The sequence below is a fragment of the Pelodiscus sinensis genome, chromosome 5 (genome assembly GCF_049634645.1).
Source record: "Pelodiscus sinensis isolate JC-2024 chromosome 5, ASM4963464v1, whole genome shotgun sequence".
In the NCBI taxonomy this organism is placed as follows: Eukaryota; Metazoa; Chordata; order Testudines; family Trionychidae; genus Pelodiscus; species Pelodiscus sinensis.
In genome coordinates this window covers 12,919,442-12,936,969 of record NC_134715.1, presented here as the reverse complement: position 1 = coordinate 12,936,969, position 17,528 = coordinate 12,919,442, and the positions used below count along the sequence as shown (strand labels likewise).

Sequence of the window (17,528 nt, the reverse complement as noted above, 5' to 3'; positions counted from 1 at the left end):
TATACAAGCTAGACCTCTCCTACTGTAACTTGAAACCATTTCTCCTTGTTCTGCCATCCGTCACCACTGAGAACAGTCTCTGTCCATCTTCTCTGGAACGTCCCTTCAAGAAGTTGAAGGTTGCAATCAAATTCCCCCTCACTCTTCTTTTCTGTAGACTAAATAAGCCCAAATCCCTCAGCCTCTCCTCATAGGGCATGTGCTCCAACCCCCTAATTATTTTGGTGGCTCTCCACTGGATCCTCTGCAATTCGTCCATAACCTTTCTGTACTGAGGGGCGCGAAGCTGGACACAGTACTCCAGATGTGGCCTCACCAATATTGAATAAAAGGGAATAATCACTTCGCCAGGTCTGCTGGAAATGCTCTTCTTAATGTACTCCAATATGCCATTAGCCTTCTTGACTACAAGGACACACTGTTGACTCATATGTGGCTTCTCATCCACTGTAATCCCCAGGTCCTTTTCTGCTGAACTGCTACCTACCCAGTCTGTTCCAGTGCTTAGGATTCTTCCGTCCCAAGTGCAGGATTCTATACTTTTCCTTGTTGAACCTCATCTGATATCTTTTGGCCCAATCTCTGAATTTTTCTAGGTCTGGACCCTGTCTCTACCCTCCAGTGTATCTACTTCTTCCCTTAGCCTAGTGTCATCTGCAAACTTGTTGAGGGTGCAATCCATCCACTCATCCAGATCATTAATAAAGATGTTGAACAAAACCAGCCCTAGAACTGATCCTTGGGGCACTCTGCTTGAAACTGATCTCCAGCCAGCCAGACATCGAGCCATTGATCACTAGCCGTTGAGTCCGATGAGCTAGCCAGCTTTCCAGCCATTTTGCATTTCATTTATCCAATCCATACTTCCTTAACTTGCTGGCAAGAATATTGTTGGAGACTGTCAAATGTTTGGCTAAAATCAAGGCATATCTCACATCCACTGACTTCTCCATGTCCATAGAGCCAGTTACCTCATCATAAAAGCTAATCAGATTGGTCAGGCATGACTTGCCATTGATAAATCCATGTTGACTATTCCTGATCATGTTCCCCTCTTCCAAGTGCTTCAAAATGGATTCCTTGAGGATCCCCTCCATGACTTTTCCAGGGACCGAGGTAAGGCTGACTGGTCTGTAGCTTTCTAGATTGTCCTTCTTCCCTTTTTAAAAGATGGGCACTACATTTGCCTTTTTCCAATCATCCGGGATCTCTCCTGATCTCCATGACTTTTCAGAGATAATTGCAAAGGCTTGGCAATGACATCTACCAATTCCCTCAGTACCCTCGGATGCATTAAATCCAGACTCATGGATTTGTGTATGTCTAGCTTTTATAAATAATTCTTAACGTGTTCTTTCTCCACCGAGGGCTGCTTACCTCCTTCCCATGCTGTGTTGCCTAATCAGCAGTCTGAGAGGCCGATCTTATCTGTGAAGACAGAAGCAAAAAAAACATTGACTACTTCAGCTTTTCCTACATCATCTGTCACTAAGGGTATGTCTAGCCTACATGCCTCTGGCGAAAGAGGCATGTAGATTAGGCTACCGGGCATAGGGAAATGAAGTGGCGATTTAAATAATCATCGCTTCATTTAAATTTAAATGGCTGCTGCGCTGTGCCGATCAGCTGTTTGTCGGCTCAGCGCGCTCGTCTGGACGCGCGGGGGTCGACATCAAAGACATTTGTCGACCTCCCCGGTATGCCTTGTGGGATGAAGTTTATGCTAACATGCCTGTAGAAACCCTTCACCCCTTTTATTACCCTTCTCTTCCCTTGCTAGCTGCAATTCTAATTGTGCTTTCAACTTACTGATTACTCCCCTGAATTCTCTAGCAATATATTTATACTCCTCTCTGGTCATTTGTCCACATTTCCACTTCTTGTAAGCTTTCCTTTTTTGTTTAAATTCACCAAGGATTTCACTGCTAATTCAAGCTGGTTGCCTACCACATTTGCTTTTCTTACTGTGCATCGGGATGGTTTGTTCCTGTGCCTTCAATAAGGCTTCTTTAAAATATTGCCAGTTCTCCTGGACTCCTTTCCTCCTCATGTTAGCATCCCAGGGGATCCTGCCTATCCATTCTCTGAGGGAGTCAGTCTGCTTTTCTGAAGTCTAGGTTATGTATTTTGCTTCTTTCCTTTCTTCCTTTGGTCAGGATCCTGAAATCGACCATCTCACGATCACTGCTTCCCAGGTTGCCACCCACATCTACTTCCTCTACTAATTCCTCCCTGTTTGTGAGCAGCAGGTCAAGCTGTGCATGGTCTCTGATGCTAGTGTGTGTATAGGCTGTTAAGGGCAGCGTGTAGACTCCCTGTGGGGTGGAGATCCATGTGCAGTTGGTTGGGGCTTAGTGGGAAGGGGATCTGGGTGCAAGTGGCTTCTTGAGGTGGTCCTAGTGCAAGGGGAATGGGGCTCAAAAGAGGGTGTGCTGAGTGTGGGGGCTGGGTGATGAGACTCGGCTGGAGGGTCTGAGTATGAGGGGTCTTATGTGCAAACTTTGGGAAGATGGGGGAGCAGTGCTGTGCACAGGGATCAGTTTCTCTGTGGCTGAGGAATGATGAATGCAGGAAGTGGGGGTTGAGGAGGTTGCAGATCTTCTACCCTCAGATTTTTCTCCTCACTGCAGGATCTGATGCATCCAAGGATGTCATTCAGAGAAAGAGGAAGTCTTGTTCTCCTGAGCCCAGCCCAGTCTTCCCTAGTCCCGTCCCCTGCCCCATAGTGATTTACATCTCTGCCAGCTTCCTTGAGCACCTGAAGCATACTGCTCCTGTGGCTTCCCTTTGTTTCCTTTTGAGTCATTTTCTGCATGGAAGCAAAGATCTATGATGGACATAAATTCTGTACGTGGACAGTGGCACAGAATTCCCGCAGGATTATATAATAAACAAGTAATTTCATTGTTAATTATCAGACCTTAGCTAAGGCCTGATGAGGCATTTTTTGTAATACGTTAAACCAGCCAATTATTTACAGTATCTGTTACCTATTTTATTATGTTTTCTTTATTTCTGTTAAGTCAGCCCATGTCTTAATTAAGATAATGCTGGCATTTCAGGAGTCACTACAAGTGTAACACAAACGACCCATCCTTCTCATTTTTATATTTGGTCATATGCTTTGGGCCTACCACTGACGTGTGATCATCCAAACTCAGTGTAAAACATAGTTCACTCAGGTCTAATGCGGCCCTCTGTTCCTAATGTATGTATCACAGAATGATGTGTTTTATGAACAACCCACTTCTTCAGATGACAGGAGTGTTTCTAGAATATTTGTTGTTTTTTAAGTTTTTCCTGCTACAGACTAACTTGGCTACCCCTCTAAAGATGTTTAATAGAATCATGGAAGTTGGGACAAAGAAATCTAGTCTTCCTGATCTAGCTGTGTAGAGGTTTACATGGCTTCCATTACAGTCATATCAGTGTGCCTCAAAACTGAATATATTTGCAGAATATGCCTACGAAGTTGGAAAATTTTATTATTTACATTTTATGAATAAAGTACTGAGGTCCAGAGAGCTTGAGTCACCTAGGGTAACATAGGAATTCTGATAGAACTTGGATTGGAGCCCTGATCTTATGAATCCCTTAAACATAAATACAACTGCAGAAGTGCAGTGTATGATTATTGTTGGCACATCCACGTTCTGATAGTTGTTTGGATTTCTTCACTTCAGTATTTAATCTTAAGATTTCTGATTGACAAGGTTTTTTTCCTCTGTAGGTAAAATATATAGGAAAATGCAAGTCTTACTTTTTTTCATAGCATACTGTTTAGCTAGGTATAGCAAGGCAGTCCAGATAATTTTTCTGTTGAGATATGCTTAAAAAGTATGTGAAAGGTTCTGCTATCCAGTAAGTCAAAATGCAAAATGCCCAGGGTTGCATCCAAATCTTTCTCTCATGGGTACTAGTTTTGTCTCTGCTGTTATTCATCAAGCTTGACAGTCTGAAATTGGTTATTATCTTGTTTAGCATTCTTAATGTTTTCTGATTTCATTTAAAGCAAATAATTTTGATGCTTTTATTAAAATTAAATAAATGAAATTTTCTGTTCAGTTGTGAACATTTGAGCATTGAAAATTTCCCTTCTCAGTTTGCGGCAGAACACTCTTATTTTGGTGCGTGTTGACTTTGGTTTACTATACTAATGACTGTAACATAATTAAGTCCTATTCAAGAGTTCTAGAATAGCTTTGTGATTTTGACTAGCACCGACTCTTTCAGTTTGAACAATACTATATATAAATCACTATGATTTAAGCTTTAATGAACTCAATGAATTTATGGACTTTTCATGTCTGTTTTTGTCATACTGTATCTTCACATTCAGAAGCCCGATGAGATGTTCCAACATAGACTAACAATTGCTGACTTGTAGATTTGAAAGAATAGATTGACATTTTAAATTTAATTCCTTGTAAATGTTTTATTTTATATTATCTATAGTTCTTTGTGTCTGCTGAATTGTTTTATATTATCAGCTGTTCTCCATATCTGCTTAAGGAAGGACAAGAAATTACTGGCATAATCAAACAAAAGGGCGATTTAGCTTAGATTTTAGAAAAAACTTTCTAACTATACTGATAATTAAGCGCCAGAATACACGTCCATGGGAGATTGTGGAGTCCCATCATTGGAAATATTTATAGACAGGTTGGATAAAATCCCGTCAAGAATTTGTCCTGCCTCAGTGCCAGAGGGTGCACTAGATGACCTCTTTGATTCCCTTCTAGCCCTACATTTTTAGAATGCTGTGATTGTACAAAATTATTTGCTAACGTCACTTGGTCCATGCCTGATTTTTGGTCTCTTGCAGGTTGGTGGGATGTTGTGTAGGCCTGGCTTGGCGTGTAGTAGAACTATCCCATCTTTAAAATGTCTGACTAGTCTGCAAATCTACATATATAAGAAATATTAAAGGCCTTGCTTATCAAAAGAATATATCAGCTTTTTCTTTGTTGTACTCTGAAATCTTTTATCATTAATTATCCTGTGTGAAGTGAATTCTAATGGGATGCAGTATTAGTATTTATTTCATATAGTAATTAATGAATTAACATTAGTAATTTGATGTGGATATTTATTTTCTAGACTAAAATCTCAAAATGGACATCTAGCATATGGCATACATGTAGGAAGCAAGTATTGGACTATTCAATAGCATTTTAAAGTTGTAACACAGTTACTTTAAAAGATCTTGTGTTTTAAAACCGACACTACTGAAATGCTATCAGCTTGAAACTTGAAACATGAAATCCTGTTTTCCCTATCCTGGCACATACAATGCTAATTGTTATAGTACAAAAAATTATAAGCCTTTTTTAAAAAAATCTGGCTATACTATTTGATTATATTGGGAAATTGTATTTTTGAACTTGCTTTATTTTTAGAAAATGTGAAAATATATTTTAATGTTGTTGTTTTATGTCTTTTACTCAACTATTTCACTTTCCTTTCTGAACAGGATAGAAAGATTTCCAAAACTGAGCAAAGATGAATATGGTCAAGAGAATCATGGGCCGGCCCCGGCAGGAGGAGTGTAGCCCACAGGATAACGCTCTAGGGTTGATGCATCTGCGCCGACTCTTCACAGAACTTTGTCATCCTCCTCGGCATATGACCCAGAAAGAACAGGAAGAAAAACTTTACATGATGCTGCCAGTGTTTAACAGGGTAAGACAGATTATCTGATGAGACTTTTCTGGTGCTGGCTAAGGTCTTATCTGTGTGGGAGAAATGTGCACTAGCCACCCCACACTAACTTATTGCACAGTTGAATTGACACCTTATCTCATGTCATATTAATTTTCCTATGCAGCTGAATACAAAGAGTATATGTGATCTACATTTGGTGGAAATTTTCCTTTAGAATTGAGGACATTGAAAATATACAGTGGACACACCACAGAAATTAGATGCAGATACAGATTTAGTATCTGTTCAGAGCTCTACTAAATTCTGGGTTTTTTTAAAGCTTTTTTTCCCCCTTATTTCACCATTTTCTATTGATGTCATCATCTGTTCTTTCTCTCAGATATTTTTAATCTGTCCTTTTTGGAATCCTCTCTCCCAGTTAGAAATCTAGGCTATTGCCAAATGTCACCTTTTATTTACATCCTCTCTCAAATCTGAATCTTCTCTGTATGAATGAATAGAACACCTGTCCATGCATTTTGATTTCCAGTTTCTGGAATCATTGATAGCCATTATCAGTCTTCTCCATGCCACCCAGAATGCCACAGCCATAATTTGTTCTTGTAGATCAACCAGACCATGGCACTTCATTTTCATTAATCACTCCATTAATTTTTCACTTGCCTTCAGGATAGGGTTGCCAGGTGTCCGGTATTAAACTGGACAGTCCGGTATTTGCTGGCTTCATCCGGTTAAAAAAAACCCAGGAAATACTAGACATATGAAATGTCTGGTAATTCCTGTTTCCCTTGGACGGAAGCCTGGCAAGGACAATTTTCCCCTTCCGCGTCTGGCGGGGGAGTGAGGAGCTCAGCAGAGTCATAATGAAGGGGGGCAGGAGGGTGCACTTGCCTGGGCACCACATTAGGGGGGTGCCGGGCTGGGGTGGGAGTGGAGTGCATGCTGCTGTGACCCACGTGACCAGCAGAGACCTGGGAGCTGGCCTCCCTCTACACAGTGTGAGCTAAGGCAGCCAGGCCGGGTGGCAGGAGCAGCCACTTTTAAAGTAAGATTAACTTACCTGATTGTCCCATTCCTCCGGTGCCTGGCTCTGCGGGGGAGGGGGGATTTGATTGGGGCAGGGTGCTCCCAGTGCTGGGGATGCCTGGTTCAGGGGGAGGGGTGAGTGCATTGGGATGGGGGGGCGCTAGGGGATCTGGCTCTGAGGCAGGGGTGAGTGCACTGTGGTGGGGGGGTGCTAGGGGAGCCTGGCTCAGGGTGAGGGGTGAGTGCATTGGTGGTTAGTGTGTGGGCCCAAACTGGAGGGAGTAGTGCAACTTTTGCTTAACAACTTTGGTCCCCCCTCCCTTTTTTTCCCTCAACAGAATTTTTTCCCAGTGTGGGGTTTTTTTTTGGGGGGGGGGGGGAATGTGGGGGAGTGTTCGGTATTTTTTTATTAAACTATCTGGCAACCCTACTTCTGGAGTCTGTACAGGTCTAGGCTGGCCTATAGCTCAAATCTGTCTACATTGTGTCTTCTCCCTCACCCCATGACTGCTGTTCTTCCCACTGTCTGCCAAGCCCCATCTTCCCTTCATTTATTTTTAGGGTGACCATATTTCCCTATGCTGAATATAGGGCATCAGGTAAAATTACTCATATTCAGAGTGAGTTCAGTGGCAATCAATCAGAACTATGCAGTACAAATGTTCAAATTAACATCAAGTTGACTGAGCCCCTGTTAAAAATAAATACTGTGTAGCAGGAGTCTATTTACCTTTTTATCTTTAAGGTTTGCATGGGAGAGATGACCGATGCATACTCCTGTACACTATTCTCATATGGGGATTGAAGTGACAAACTGACCTGCCCCAACCCTCCCTGCTCAGTGTTCTCCACTCTCCATGCCTGGCAGCCCCCTCCCCCAGGACAGATCTGCCTCGTCTGGTATTTTGGTACCTGGCACTGTGTCTTCTTGAGGCAACATGTCGGGGGCTAGCAGGCTCACAGGCCTCCCCCACCCTAGTTTTCTGTTAGAGTTCACACCAGAATGTGGCCAGGCACTACACTGGAGTGAAGAATGGGAGCTGCTTTCAGCTGAAGGAGGGATAGAGGTGGGGGTGGAGGGATAAGGATGACCTGACCCATGTTTTTACAGAGGTCCTCTCTTCCCTCCTGCCCCTGGCTCTTCTGTGTCTAGAAGTAACTTGTCCTTTCCTGCCCGCACAGTGTTGAAAGGCAGCTGACAACTCCAACCTGCTGCTAGCCACTGTCATTACTCAGCCATTTCCTGTCCCCTGGCTACCATTCAGGCAGGAAGGGGTTAAGCCCTAAGGATGCCTTGTGCACCAGGGCCCAGAGAACCTGACTGCAGAGACTTTAGCAAACCCAGACAGAGAGGTGGCTCAGCAGGGGAGGGTTCTTAGGGAACAGAGTAGCCCTGCATTGCCTGGGAGCAGGATCTAGGATGGAGGCAGCATGTGAAGAGGAAGCTACGTGCCCCTGCCTGGGGGCAACTGTACAGCCTGCAGGGTTGGGGCTCAAACAGATTGGAAATAGCTTCCTCCCTGCCACTGCAGAGCTTAGCTGAGGGGCAGAGATGCTCCCCAATGCAAGCACAGTGCAGAACAGGGGTGGGCAATAATTTTGGATGGTGGGTCTGGGAGGGAGCTCGGGTGAAGGAAGAAGTTGTGACCTGCAGCACTGGGCTGAGGTACCGGGGTTTGGGTTGTGAGTTAGGGTAGGAGGGGATTGTGATCTGGGGCAGGGGATTTGGGTGCCAGATGAGGGAGGGGATATGGGTGCAGAAGGGGGGCAGAGGGTTTGGGTATGCATGGGGGGGAAGAGGGTTGGGGAAAGGTGGGGCTAGGATGCCAGAGGCAGGGTCTGGCCAGGCTCCTCACAGGCTGCAGCCATGTGCTCTGTGAATAAGTACGAGCCCCGGAGGGGAAGTGACATGGTGCTTCATGGTTGCCTGTTTTTCAAACCCGCCAATCGGACTGTGCTCTCCTCCTCCTCCTCCTCCCCCCGGCTCACAGTTTTTAAAGAAACCGCTCCACAGCTGCTCCCCATAATGTCTGTGGGCTGGATCTGGTGGCTTGGCGGTCCTGATGCAGAACTTTGACACATGTAAGGCTGGGCTTCTCTTGGCCAGCATTCCAGGCAAGAGGGTGCCAACCCAGCCAGAGGCAGTGAGGAAAGGAAGGAAGGTGCCTGCTATTCAGAGCTGAATGATCTGACCAGGGTATGGGACGCCATAGCGCTAGGAGCGGGAAGAACCCTGCTAGTTGGGATATGGAGGAGCAGAGGGGATAGGATAAGGGAAGGGGCAAAGCAGTGAGAAGGGGTGCATATAAAGGGCCAATTGTGGGCATCAGCGGCTACACATAACCATCCACTACCTGCCTGCACTCAGCCACTGTAATAAGCAGCCAATGAAAAGGAATGAGAGTCTGCTGGCCAAGACCTGGCATGCAGCAGGGACTGTGCTGATGGGCTAGTAGGGGGAGCAGCTGGATTCAGAATCTCCTCACAGGTGTGACTGGGAATTAGCCAGAGCTGGTAGACATGACAATGCTATTTGGGTCCTTCTTTGGCCTGTTCTGAGCAGGACTTCTCTCAGCAGCAGGACAATAAATGTCCTACAATGTCATGATGGAACCCAATGCCACAGGAGGTAGGTGGCGGCCATAATGGTGAAACTAGCTCCTGTCAGTCCACCTGTGTCACAGACGGCTTTCCCGCCTAGTCTTTAAGGCTCCGCTCACCATGCTGGTTACTCCTGCTGGTCATGTTGGAGATCAGCTTTGCAGGCACCCAATCCTGGTGGCCTGCCATCAAGTCTTCTCCTGGACCCATATCACACTAAGAACTATGGCATTGACTTTGATATGGACTCAGGCCATCCCACGACCTGTGTTCCCCAGTACTGTAGTACAACTATGTAGCCATTTCCTCTGTGACAAGTGGGGAAGGGGGACCTGGTTCAAAGACCCTTTAGATGACAGCCACAGGCTGAATCCCCTGCAGCCTCTTGGTATGATTCCCTGGGCTCCTTCTTTGTGGTGTCATCACCTTCACCCTTGCCTCAGAATGTCAGTTTTAGCAGCCAGCCAAGAACACTCTCTAGCTTCCTTGGTACCTGCTTGTAGCACTGCTTTGTCCAAGGTGCTAGCTGCTTCTTCGAGTGATTGCTCATGTCTACTACTCCGAAGAAGGGGAAGCGGGCGCGATTTGGAATGGACATGAGCAACGCATCTCGAAGAACCACAGTTACAATGTAAGTAGCCGTTCTTTCTCCTTTGAGCAATTGCTCAAGTCCATTCCATGTAGGTGACTCCAAAGCAGAACCCTAAGGAGGTGGGGTCAGAGTTCTAATCTTCCGCTGAATGGAAGACAGCCCTATCCAGGACAGCATGATGAGTCAGTGTGCAATGGTTAGTGAAAGTGTAGACAGAGGACCACATGGCAGCCCTGCATATGTCCAGGATAAAGACCCGAGCCAGAAAAGCTGTGGAGGAGGCCTGAGCTCTATTCTAGTGGGCCGTGAGGGGAGGGGCTGGAATCCTGGCCATCCTGCAGCACTTCCCTAATATAGGCTGTGATCCAAAAAGAGATCCTTCGTGCCAAAACCAGCTGACCTTTCATCCACTCTGCTGTGGCAACAAAGAGCTGAGGTTACCTGCCGAAGGGCTTCGTTCTTTCTAAATAAAAGGCTAGAGCCCTCTGAATGTCCAAAGTGTGTAGCACCTGTTCCTTACCTGATGCGTGGGTTTTGGGGTAAAAAACTGGTAGGAAGATATTCTGTGACACATGGAAGTTGGACACTACTTTTGGCAGAAAGGCAGGGTGGGGACGCAACCTGACTTTGTCTTTGAAGAAAACGGTATATGTGGGATCCGCAGTGAGGGCTCTCAGTTTAGATACACATCTGGCCGATATAATGGCCACCAAGAGGAATACCTTTTAAGACAGGTGTAGTAATGAATACGTCACCAAAGGTTCAAATGGGGGTCCCATAAGCTTAGACAGGGCCAGGTTGAGATCCCACTGTGGGACCAGTTGCCTGATGTGTGGGTAAAGCCTATCCAGGCCCTTCAAGAATCTGTTCACCATTGGGTCCGCAAAAAGGGTCTTGCCCCTGGTGCCCAGATGGAAAGCGGAAATAGCTGCTAGGTGGACCATAATTGAGGAGGACAGCCCTTGCAACTTGAGGTCCGAAAGGTAGTCCAGGACCCGGGGAACTTGGGCACCTATGGACGAAAATCCCCTTTGAGTAGTCCAGATATGGAACCGCTTCCATTTGGCTAAATAGGTAGCCCTGGTGTAAGGCTTCCTGCTACCCAACAGCACCTCCTGCACCTGAGCCGAACAGTGAAGCTCCACTGCTGTCAGCCATGGAGCTTCCATGCCTTGAGGTGCCGGAAGTGCAGGTCCAGGTGCCAAAGCCTGCTGCCGTCCTGTGTAATCAGATCCAGGACCATAGGGAGAGCTATTGGTCTCTTGCATGACAGATTCAGGTGGTTCAAGAACCAATGTTATCTGGGCCGTGCTGGGGCCATGAGGATCAGTGACGCCCCGAATTCCTGCACCCACAGGAGCACTCTGTGGACTAGTGGGAATGGCAGGAACACATAAAGCAGACCCCTGTACCAGGAGACAACCAGCATGTCTCTCTGAGAACCCCTCCTTGTTCCCATGAGGGAGTAGAACTTCTGGCATTTCCTGTTCTATCGTGTGACAAACAGGTCCAGAATGGGAAAACCCCACTCGCAGAAGATCCAAGTGGCCACGTCCCATCTGAGAGACAATTCGTGACAGGTGAAGGATCTGCTCAGCCGATCCGTCAGATCGTTCTGGGATCCCAGGAGATAGGAGGCCATCGAGGGGATATCTGCCCCGATGCAGAGATCCAACAGGTGTAGGGCTTCCTGACATAGGTGACGTGAATGGGCCCCGCCCTGCCTGTTGATATATGAGACCGCCAACGTATTGTCGGATAGGATGAGCACCAACTTGCCCCGAGTTGAGGGAGAGATCGTTCGTGGTCCACATACTTTGTGTCTGTATGTCTCCGAGGTGGGCTTTCTAGCCTGTGTTGGATGCATTAGACACCGGCCGGAGGCTCGGTAGGGGCCTGGAGAATGGTACCCTGTCACAAACCTCCCCCTCCCAGGTCCATCAATCCAGGGATCGAAGGACCTCGGAGGCCATGGTCACCACTTTGTCCCATTGGTGGAGGGACAGGTTGTGAGTGCATGCCAGCCGCATCTGTAGTGGTCGCATGCGGAGCCTGGAGTGTTGGGTGACATATGTGCTTGCGGCCCTTACGCCCAGGAGCTGCATGCAAGTCCTGACCATGGTTATTGGGAACGCCTTCAGATCCCAGATGACCAACTTGATCACCAGGAAGCGGGACCTGGGGAGGGAGGCCCTTGTGGATGTGGAGTCCAGATTGGTGCCCATGAACTCTATCTCTGGAGTGGGTACCAAAGTTGATTTGTCCACATTCACAAGTAGGCCCAACTCCTGGAAGAGATCCCGAACCAGGGTGATGTGGGCCCGCTCCTGGTTTGCAGAGCTCTCTTGCAGTAGCCAGTCATCAAGATAGGGGAACACCTGAACTCCTCTTTTTCAAAGGGTGGCAGCCACAACGGGCATACACTTTGTGAAGACCTGGGGAGCCATGGAAATCCCAAAGGGGAGTCTGACTGGTAGGGGTGTCGGACTGTAAAATGTCAACTGTAGGGTCAAAATCCTCTGACACCCTCTCCTCCTGGAGCCCCAGGCTTTGGGCCAGTCAGCGAAGGAGGTCCTGATGCACCCTTGGCATGGAGGGGAGAGTGTTGCCCATGGCCTCATCTAGAGAAGAGGACATCCCTGTGAGGGCGCTTGGAAGGTCATCGACGGAGACACTGTGGGTGGCTGGGCCACGAGGCCCTCGGACTCCAAGGGGTGTGGAGACATCTGGCCTGGCAGAAGCGACTGCCCCAACGTAGGTGCCTTGAGTGAGTGGGATTGCTGAAGGAGGGGCTCTGGACTTAGAGAAGACTGACTCTGGTCGTGGGAGGCCACACCCTGACTCTGGTGGTAAGCCCACGGGGTCCAGAAGGGCCATTGAGATGGAGGTGGTGCCAGTGGGGGCCATGACTGCTGCATCCCCGGCACAGGGGCTGCCTCTGTCCATTGATACTGCCGTTAATGGGCAGAGGTGGTACAGTGCCTTGACCGGAATGAGACCGGTGCTGAGATCGTGATCTTGACCTCCTGGAGGACCACGTGGATTCTGCCTGTGAGTTGGTCTAATACTAAAAAGCCGACCATGTTGTTTCAGAGGCAGACCCAGCCAGCGGCCTAGATGTCGGGGCATACCAGGCCACTGATTCTGGCTTGCCCTGGTGCAGGCAAGGAGGAGGGGGAGGCATGGTCAGTGCCAGGTCCAGTGAGTTTTGGTTGGGCCTGGAATATGCAGTAGCCAGTGCTGTACTCTGTGCCATTCAAGGCCCTTGTCCTGGCACCAGGTCCTGTGCCAAGGCACGGAATGGGGTCGATGTTGCCGCTGGTGCTGGCCCCAACAGAGGTGCTGCTGATGTGCTGGCGCCGGACCAGTGTTTTTTCAACTCCAGTGCTGGGGCATTGGGTGCACTAGCCTCTCATTGGTGCCGACCAGAGTCCTTGTTGGTTGAGGTCGGTGCTGGAGGAGAGGCAGACAACTCGATAAGGTGGCATCAAAGGTCTCCGGTGTTGAAGGCTCTGAGAAATCCCCCATTGGGCCGGGGTCCCAGTGCAGACTGGAACGTTTGCCCAACTGAGAAGGTCCAAGCTCGGCACCCGAAGATGTTGTGTGTCCCACTTAAGGGCGCATGGAGGGCACACGCCATGGGGGGTGACCTGCCCCTGCCGGACCTGCTCTTGGTCTGAAGCACCGGGGATTAGTGATGCCTATACAGCGGTGCTGAGGTCTGCGTGGTGCTGGCGGGGCCCGTGAGTGGCTTGATGCCTCCCGCATCAAGGCTGGTGCGCTCTGGGTTGCTAGTGCTGGCCTCAAAGCCGCCTCCATTAGGATGATGTTAAGACACGACTCTCTCTCCCGCTTCATGCATGGCTTGAATACTTTCCAAATTTTACAGGACTCGGACAAATGGGCCTACCCACAGACACTTAAGGCAGGCAGAGTGCGAGTGGCCACAGACCATAGGTCTCTGACACTTCTCACAGGGCTTGAAGCCTTGCAATCCAGGCATACCCCACCTCTCATACCAGGAGCGTGTGGCAGGAACTAGGGTGGGTCCTTAACTCAGGTAACCACTTAACTACTTAACAAGAACTTAATAAAAATTGTAACTATAACACTAGAACAGTGTTTCCCCATTTTTATTTGGCCATGGATCCCTTGTAAACTCGAGAGAATTTTGCAGAACTCCTAATAACAGTCTTATATATGGAGCTGAAAAAGTAGACCACAAATAAGTGAGGATAATAATAATAATAAACAAAATGCTAAACAAGGTCATGAGATCAACATTTAGTTTAATTGCACATATTTAAAAACAAAAATCACATTTAATGTGTAAAGAAAATAAAGCTCAAACTAATACGCATTATATTGGCAGTTTTCAATGCAGAGAGTGGTTTTTCTTCTTTTCTTGGCAAATTCTTTTTATATTTGGTTTAATATTGGAACGTTGGATTCACATATCTGGTGCGGCATTCAGTTGATTTCTGTAATTTGTTTTTGTTGCTGCGTAATTCGAGAACTCAGTTTCATACAAGTATGTGCTGGCGAAGGGTAACGGCTGACGAATTGCATCTCTTGATAAAGCTGAATATTCTTGACATAAGCCGCCCCAAAATGTAATCAGAGAAACTTATTTCAATTTATGTATTAATTGGCCCTCTGAAGCAAACACATATGAAAATTCATTAATGCTTAAATATTACTTTTTTTAAAAAAATAATAAAATGGAATTTTCTCACAGAACCCTTATTTTCACATTGCGGAACCCCAGGGTTCCGCAGAACACCATTTGGCAAACACTACACTAGAATAAAGAACTGTAACACTAAGTTGCAAAAGGGCGCTTGCTAAGGAAGAGCAGAAGCATGTTCCAACGACCGTCATGGGCTGTAAGAAGGAACTGAGGGGGTGGAGAGTCAGCAGAGGTATATACAGGCCAGTATACCAGCACCACTCCTGGGGGCTCCCGCGCTGGCCCAACAGGAACTATTAGGGGAAAAGTTTCCGATGACACGTGCATGCTGCGTGCGCACACCTACATGAATGAACATGAGCAACACATCTCAAAGAATTACAGTTATGAGGTAAGTAACCGTTCTTTTTCTCCTCCTGGAAGGCATCCAGGTCTCTCTCTTTGAACTACAGGGAGCAACTAACCCTGGTCAGCTCTACTGCTCTTCTTAAATAGTCCTGCCAATTCCTGGTTGGCTGCTACCTGCAGTCCCTGTCCTTTTGGCTGCTTTTTGTGCATCCACTCTAGGGTTCCATTGACCCATTACAGGCCTGTGTGAAGTGGATGCCCTCTCTCAGATCCTCCTCCTTAAGACCAACTGCCCTGCTTCTAATACAGCTGTACTTGCAGGATGTCCCCTCAGATTCTCTACTAGGCTGAATATTCTGGTCTGTGATATACCTGAATTTCCCACTCTGCCTCTGCATAATCTTGCACTATTTGGAAGGTCAGCTCTATGGCTTTTAGTTTTTCCTATAACCATTGCCCTTGCTCCATAGGCTCTCCTAGCACTCCTTCTTTGAGAGTCTGAGTTCCCCTGATTGATTTCTGTTGAAGTCCGTACATCATGGGTGGGGGACCTAAGGCCCAGGAGCTGGATGTCTGGATCCGTCTCCCAAGGCTCAGTCCCCCTCCTCCCCCTCCCCCCCCAGCATTGAGGAGGCAGATGCTGGTGCCGCAACCCTCTGCTGCCTTCCCATGGAGCTAGAGCACACAAAATCTACAAGCCCCATGAGGCACTGGTGTGCAAGAGTAATATGGGGACTGTCTTTCTCCTTCTCAGTTGGGGGCCATGTTTTTGTTTCTTACTTGTGTGGCCCCCTGACTGATTTTTTTCTGTGGGTCAGCAGCCCTCCCCCCTCCCATGTGAAAAATGCTCCCCGCCCCACATCCTTCAGTTGGGCATCTGAGGGTCTCTTCCTTTTCTATTTTTCTCCCGTTTGCCTTGTTTGACCTTCACTACCACTTTGGTGTACTTGCTGTAGGTATTTGGAACCTACGTCTAGAGTATTGTGTCCAATTCTGGGCCCCCCATTACAGACAGGATGTGGGCATATTGGAGAAGTTCCAGCAGAGGGCAACAAAAATGGTTAGGGGACTAGAACAAATAACTTATGAGGAGATGCAGTGGGATTTGGACATATTTAGTCTGCAGAAGAGAAGAATTGGGGCGGGGGGGGGGGGGGAGAGACATAGTAGCAGTAGTTAAAACAGGGGTATCCACTTCCATGGCTGATCTTGAGGGAAGGAGGCTAAAAGGCCAGGATTTTCCATGAGTTCACTTGGTGGATTTTCCAGGAAAATTACCCAGTTGGCCACTTTTTGCTGCTGTATTGATCATCTTGAACTTACCCTAATCAAACTTCCATCAGTCCAAGCAGTTGTGGAAATACCTGAATGCAAGCCATAGAGCAAGCTGGTAGCTTCATTGTCTCCATCCCTAACATTTCATTCATCTCATGTCTATATGAATCACACCTCGGTGTTTTCGTACCTCGGTACCTTCAGTGGTCTGGACTGTCAGTGTCAGCATTGTCTGGTCAGGGTTATCCTGGCACGCTCCTGACAGGACCTCTACTCCATCTGTGGTGATAAACTTTCAGCTGCGTGCGTAACAGTTGGTACTGCCTTTATCTAGAGTGTTCGACCCTGTGCACTTGGGTCAACACAGGAGATCTCTGAGAGGCCCCAGAAACGACAAATGCAGGCAAGGTTTGAAATCAGTTGTGCAGGTTTATTGTCAAATGCGAAGCTCTACCAGTTGGCAACAGAAATTAGTACAATGTTACACCACTGGGCACAATGGCCCGCGTTGACAAGGTACCAACACCGGGCAGGCCTATTGCCATAGAACAGATATTAACAGCAGTTAGTCAAAGTTAAGCTACTGTGCATTCTGTAAGTTTAGGCAATGACACCTGCTGTTCAGGCGCCTAATGCGCCCCCCCACCCCCCAAGGTCAGCCGGAGAGCGCACTCTGTGGTGTCCTTTTATAGACAGGTACAAACAACTTACATCATTTCTTTACGTATTAGGTTACCACCCTCTGTTGCTTAGTTACCACCCCTCACTTTACAGAAGGGGGGCTTACTGCCCTTCATGCTGTTAATTTTAACCCAGTCCTGAACCTAGGTCGGTATGTGCATTAGTTTTCAGGAAGTCTTTGTAGCAAGACATTTCTTATTAAGATGTTCCATTACTCCCCTTTGGCTTACAGTTTGTACCCAGTGCCTCACTGTGTCCTTCCATGCTCAACCTAACTTATACAATCACACAATTATTAATAGGGCTTCTTTCTTGGCTCCTGTGTTACTGAACCAAAGTCTTGCTCACTAAATTGCAAGGCCTGTGGCTGTTTTCGTGTTACAGGCCTCTATTTAGGCCTGCTGACTTCATGTTACTAACCCTCAACTTACTACATGTGGATGGCCTAATTCTGGGTACCAAAGAGAGAAGAACAGTACCACAGAAGTGCAATTCTCCATTGTGCTTCTTTATCCAGTGAGAGTTCTGCTCAAGCTGATCTCTTCTACTAAGTTACAGGACAAAGTAGGCCTGAATTTAATATTTTATTTGTAAATTATGTAATTTTGTTAATAAAATTTGTGTAATTCTTGAGGCAAAATTCATCTGCAA

At 47.1% G+C, this 17,528-nt stretch overlaps 1 protein-coding gene across 9 annotated transcripts in view; it reads left to right on the top strand.

The window, feature by feature from the left end:
- WDFY3 (WD repeat and FYVE domain containing 3) overlaps positions 1 to 17,528 on the top strand; it is a 372,301-nt gene that overhangs the window by 131,611 nt on the left and 223,162 nt on the right. For all 9 annotated transcript variants that reach the window (XM_075929522.1, XM_075929521.1, XM_075929523.1 and 6 more), the window contains one exon: positions 5,474 to 5,682. In XM_075929522.1, coding sequence (XP_075785637.1) covers positions 5,503 to 5,682 — 180 coding nt within the window. In that variant the 5' untranslated portion in view covers positions 5,474 to 5,502. The remainder of the gene's footprint in view (positions 1 to 5,473; positions 5,683 to 17,528) is intronic.